This window comes from Alternaria viburni (assembly GCF_023758015.1).
Source record: "Alternaria viburni strain BMP 2772 chromosome Unknown scaffold_4, whole genome shotgun sequence".
Classification (NCBI taxonomy): Eukaryota; Fungi; Ascomycota; class Dothideomycetes; order Pleosporales; family Pleosporaceae; genus Alternaria; species Alternaria viburni.
Genome location: NW_026055773.1, coordinates 1,471,211 through 1,477,210, shown reverse-complemented (window position 1 = coordinate 1,477,210; position 6,000 = coordinate 1,471,211). Strand labels below are relative to the sequence as shown.

The 6,000-nt window shown below is 51.9% G+C and overlaps 1 protein-coding gene across 1 annotated transcript; it reads left to right on the top strand.

The window, feature by feature from the left end:
- Nucleotides 1-3,175: 3,175 nt before the first annotated feature.
- J4E79_002775 (uncharacterized protein) lies at nt 3,176-4,093 on the top strand (the record flags this gene model as incomplete). Its single annotated transcript, XM_049351672.1, has 2 exons — nt 3,176-3,218; nt 3,393-4,093. 2 exons carry the CDS (start codon nt 3,176-3,178, stop codon nt 4,091-4,093), a joined length of 744 nt encoding a protein of 247 aa, XP_049214310.1.
- Between the last annotated feature and the right edge of the window lie 1,907 nt (nt 4,094-6,000).

Below are 6,000 nucleotides of genomic sequence, written 5' to 3'. Positions count from 1 at the left end.
GAGTTCTGGTGGTTCTGCACGTGGGTAGCGATCGCGGCTGCTACCGTATCATGCTAGGTCCTTTGACTGGCGGAAGTGAATCGCCATGCGCGATGCCGGATTTAGTGAATACTTCCTGTTTTCGTCAAGATCGTAGCATGAGAATCCTGCTGCGGAGGCTTTGCTTTTCTGCATCTACCGTGATGAGCGTAGAAGAGCTGCGTACTAGTGTCGGTGGCAGCCTGGATACAGACTAATACAATGCGGTGGCTGCATCTCAACCAGGATTCGCTATCGCTTCTATAAGCACCAGACGCGAATGCGATGAGTCCACCGAATGAGAGCAGTTGGCCCCATAAACGTTGCCAGGTACGGCTAAAAACGGTGGTAAATACTGAGTCGCAAGTGCTCTGTTGAGGAATGTGCGGGGATGGTGGCCTCGATTGTCTTCCAGCTACTTCGAAATGGGGAGGATCCGAGGACTATGGTGTCCACAGCTTATCTTGACTCGTCTCTAGGCTCGTATGTTGATTTCTTGACTTGTCTTTATAGTTTCCGTTTCCACCATGCTCTCGACGGCAGAATAATTGAGAGTTGCAAAATCCGGCAGATGCGAGATGGTTGCGTGTAGGAAGCAGCGGATCGTGTATTGCGCAGTGATCGAATTGGAAGCACACGGTCTTGGACGTAAAAGGTTGCATGAGGAAGTGTCAGAAAGACATGTATGTGTTAGTTACCGCGCGGGAGGAACGGCGGATGTGCGTCCGGACAAGTGTGAGCGCGCAGATGTTGTCATCCGAAACCTTACAAAGCCGGTTGCCGAAAGGCTAGCCACAACTGGACCGCAACATCAAGTTCTGCATCTCGGGATCTGATCGAGGTCGACTAGAGCGAGATCCTGAACAAGATCCTGTGATGCAGGATTGTGGTCTTATCGTACTTCTGTGGGACGGCGCGAATCTGCTAACTGAGTTAAACCGTATCTACCGTACAGAATTAAGCGATATGCACAAGTCGTAAGATTGGGCGTCTACTAATTGGGGGGCGTCTGTTTAGATCGGCGTGGAGTACTAAAAACTACGTGCCATGCCTGTCCGCGGAGCGTGAAACACATTGACATGTCGGAAATTTTTTGGCTGACGTAGCAACACAGCGTACGAGACTATCGCGTTGATGCGATCCTTTGACAAATTTTCCAGATCAAAGCATGAATTCTTTTTTACTCGTTGCGACGTGCCTGCAGCGGGCGCGTACGCACGTAGAGACGGACCCCACGTGCAGGGCTGATCGTGGCGAATTTACTATTGGTTGGCGGTTCTGCGGACGCCACCGAAATGTAGCCTGCCTAACGTCATGCATCAACTTGCCATTTCATAAGGTTTCATACTCAAGATGCAGGTCTTGAGTCAATTGAATAACGTTCTTGTTTCGCCGCGCAGGTGACACGACACCAATTCTGTACAAGATCCATGCTCGACAAGGCTCAGCGATCGAAAGCCCCACGTCGATAAATTCGTCCTAGTGTTAGCATGCGCGGGTGTTTCCTCGTTACGAGTTCCTCAGATATGACAACGGGGCAGAGGGTGTGCTTCTTTAGATTGACTCTCGTTGCGCTAGCTAGGGTAACTAGTCAATTCGAGTAAAGAGCGACATACCTGAACTTGACGATCAACGGTCGGCATATGTAAGTGACAAGTACATACTTTCTCGTTATCCGGTATTACTGTGCCGCAAAGCCGACTCGTCCTTCAACTTCAAGCTGGCGTACGTTCCAGGCTCAAAGTAAGAATAGTAGTGCCATTCGACTCTGTCGAACGAGTCAGCTGCCCCGCAACACCACTGACACGTCTGGTTGTGTTGCAGGGTTGGAGGCTGGCAGCTAGGACCCACGAGAGTATGATTTGCATGCTCCCACAATTGCTGAGCAAGCATTACGTGGTCCAGCTACTACTCTTATCCTATGAGGGATATCGGAATTGTATTTTCCGCCTGGATCGTATACGCAATGCCAAATAGTCCACATGTAAGATTTGGCATTAAGTTCTGCATGTCGATCGACTTTCCCGTAAACACATAGAATCCTAGTCTATGGCAAAAGCGGTACTGTAGAAGTTGGTGGCCGCATGCGAAGTGGTCCGACCACAACGCCCTGGGAAGCCAAAGTCCTGAATGGGTATCCTGGTTGACGCGCAGCCGCGCAGCTTGTCGCTGGGAAATCGGTTGGCGACTGGAATTTGTGGGTGGCAAAGCTTTCATGAAGTTGAAATAGAGGAAATCACCGTTGGATGATGTTCTATAGGACACCAATAACAGGGAAAGAGTGACATCAACCCACAATAATTCTGATGATTGGGATCGGAGGGCCAGGGCTGGGGAGAAGCCAGGCGCTTATTGGCCACGGTGAAGCATCCCGACGGGATTTCCGAGGGACTGAGAAGAACCGCAAACCTTAGCTCAACAGACATCCAGCTGTAAGCGTGTATGCGTACAATTCAGGGTACATGTGAGATCAAGTGGGTAAGGCTGCATGTCCATATCCGGATTGGCAGTAGACGCTCACCTGAAGCCTCAATGCGGTCGAAGGTGATCTCGGGTAGCCGCCGTAGTCTGGGGTTCTCACATTACTCGCTCCCTTGCCGCGTCGTCTTCTTCTGTTTTGGAATTACGTTCGGTCTTTCGAACAACATCCCACGTCGATCCATGGTAAACTGCCCTGGATCATGGCATCGAACATCCCGGAGCATCATTACCAAGGAAACTATGGCTCCCCTTTGTTCGGGCAACAGAAAGTTGCGATTCCACGGCTGCAGAGAGTCGAGCAAAGACAAAGTGGACTGAAGGACAGGCGTCGAGTCCCACGGGCCTGTACTGGTGTAAGTCTGAATCGCGTACGAGATTTTTGTGCCGATGACGGGTGCTCGATTTTACACAACTCCTGGTTTAACCAGGAGTCTCAGCCGATGGGCTTTCCGATAGGCCAGTGTTTTTTGAATTTGGTACGGCTTCTGACAGCGGCATTTTTAGTGTCGCTCCCACAAGATCAAATGCACGGGCGAGAAGCCAAGGTGCAAGCATTGTGCGACCACGAATCGCGAATGCGTCTACATTTTGCCCCGGAAAGATCGATTGAAAATGTCTGTCCAGTCTCCCCTGGAAATTATGTTTGCATTGCTGACATTCCCAGCGTCACTGAACAATGCCACCAATTAACCGACTTCCTAACGCAGTTAAGGGACCGGGTAAGCACCGAGGATGGGGAAAGGATTGCCGACATTCTGGAAGATGTGAGTTGGGTCCTGATAGATCTTATGCACAAGACGCGAAAGGGAAAGACTAGAAAGCTGACATGGGCTAGATGGATGAAGACCTGTCAGAACAGAGGCGTACTCCGACCCCAATCCCCTCGCAACCAGACGTCGACAGTCATGGTTCACAAGGCAGCGGAGAGGCGAGCGGTTTCGAGCACTTCGAGCATCTTGACACTGAGGCATTGGATCTGCTGGACGAAGACTTACACAGTAGCGACGGAGCCCGGTCAACAGGATTCGTTGGCAAGAGCTCAGAAGTACAGTGGCTGCGTACAGTAGCTCTTGCTCAACAAGAAAGACCAGACGGAGAATGGTCCGGATCCAGGTCCCAACGCCGTCCTTCGAACGTTCTCAGCAACGAGCAAGTAAGCTCATTCAGCTTCTGGGCCGACTGCGATGACGTGAGTGTCAACTTTTACGTGGATCCGTATGAGCTGCCGCGACCCGATTTCGCCGAGCATCTGGTGCAATGCTACATGCTCAGAGTGCACGACTCTTTCCCGATTCTACCACGCAACTTCGTCAAACAAACTCGCGTATACTTTGCGGCGCTACGTGAGGGAAAGGCACCGCGTCTAAATCCCAAGTGGCAGGCGATCCTGAATCTTGTTTTCGCTATCGGCGCCAACTATTCGTATCTTTACAACAAGGACTGGCCGGAGGGCGATGCGAACCTGTTCCACGCAAGAGCGAGGGCTTTTGGGTTGAATGAAGCCTCCCTGACCACACATTCCGATGTACCGCAAATCCAAGGCTTGGGGCTTCTTGCGTTTTATTGGCTAAGTGTTGGACAAGTCAGTCGGTAAGTCGCAATCCGGATGGAGAGTTAGTGCCGTCTTGCTAATCAGTCCAGGGCGTGGACGCTTGTCGGTGTGGCTTTGCGATCAGCCTACTCTCTCGGTCTCCATGTACGGAACGAGGACCCCTCTGCAAACGCATCAAAACGTGAGACGTTGGTGCAAACTTGGTGGAGTTTGTACTCACTTGAGAGAATTCTCAGTATCATTACTGGCCGGCCCAGCATCATTGTGGACTCGTGCTGTTCGGTGCCATTGCCTATGACGAATCCAGGAGAGGAACCCCTAGGAGAAGCGGAGACAACACATGGCATGCGTACGGTGATTGCATCACTATCAGACTCGCCCACATTTTCCGCCTCTTCAAATATCGCCGCGAACCCTCCTCACATGGCGATAGGGTCTCGGGCAACAGATGTCAACTCAGGCTCTTACTTCAGAGCTGTCGTTCAGCTGTCCATTATATCCCAAAACATTCTCACGTCTCTTTATTCCGCGGGTACGATGATCCGGTCGCCAAGTGAGATCCAACAGGATACCCATCTTCTGAGCCAGCGTCTCGATCAGTGGAGTTCCTCATTACCACCAGAGTTTAGATCGCATGAAGGATTGCGTGAACCGCATGACGTGTTCGCCCGGGAACGCGTGCTTCTCCGATTCCAGCTTTGCACCGCGCGGATCTTGCTCACACGGCCGTGCTTGACTGCACGGCGACAGCCATGGAAGGATGCGGGCGACGCAAATTTCTCGAGGCGCATGGCGGACAGCTGTATCGAAGCTGCCAGAACAATCGTCGCTTCTCTTCCAGAGGAATACAACCCTCAGATGTATGAGCAGTGTCCCTGGTGGTGTCTCGTGCATCACATGATGCAAGCCATCTCTGTCTGTCTTCTCGGTCTCTCATACCCAGCATCGACGTCTTGTGAGCCTAAAATGATGATCCATTGTACAAGAAAGGCGATCCGCTGGCTGCAGATGATGAAGGGACCCGTGGCAGAGCGCGCGCACCGTGTGGCTATCGGCTGCTTTGAGGATCTGGCGAGACGATACGACGTCGATATATCGGATTTATGGAAGCGGAAGGAGCCTTCGGTGGTGCGATCGTCGACCTCCAACAGTCGTGCAGGCCCGTCGCCGAATTCATCGGCGCAATCCGACACTATGGGTCAAGCATCAGGGTCGATACCTGGACCTTATGTTCAGGCTGGGTACGGTAGTTCAGGTGCTCAGGGTACCTCTTTCCATCCTGAGGCTTCCATGTTCGACGATAGTCACCTCATGATGAGGTGAGATGATGTCTCCTGCGGTCTAGCCATACCTTGAAGCAGCAAGGAGTGCTGGCGGATGCGGAGAAGATGAAGCCGTGTACAGACGAGGATTGATCATGAGATCCGTCGATGAGCTGGTGCATCGTTTGCAGCGATAGCGGATCCGGCGTGATGCGAAGTAAACATGGACGCAGGAGGCAGGCGCAGACAGGACGAGATAGATAATAAGTAAGCACATACAGGTATTGAATCCTACATTGAAATACTCATGTATCTCCCTAAGCGAAGCTTCGATTCGAACATGGGCGGCATTTGGCTCCGAAGCGAAGAGGGAGAAAGGGTCCGCCCTCACCCTGGCGTTGGCGAGTGTTGGTCACCGCGGAGGGTACAACAAAGCCTCGCAACGTACGAGCTTGTCCTACATTGGTTGATACTGCAGCCGGCAGTTACGCGGAGAGCATTTCCGATGCAATCACGAATCCTTTGGTGATACTCTGACTCGGACGCGCATGACCACACAAGGGCGGAACTCCTCTTGGAGCCTCATTCAGTCCTTAATTGCTTGCTAGTGACGTATTTGCTACCAGATACATAGTATCGCCATGGATGCGAGTAATTCGAAAGACAGCTAAAGACGCAGGGGCGGCG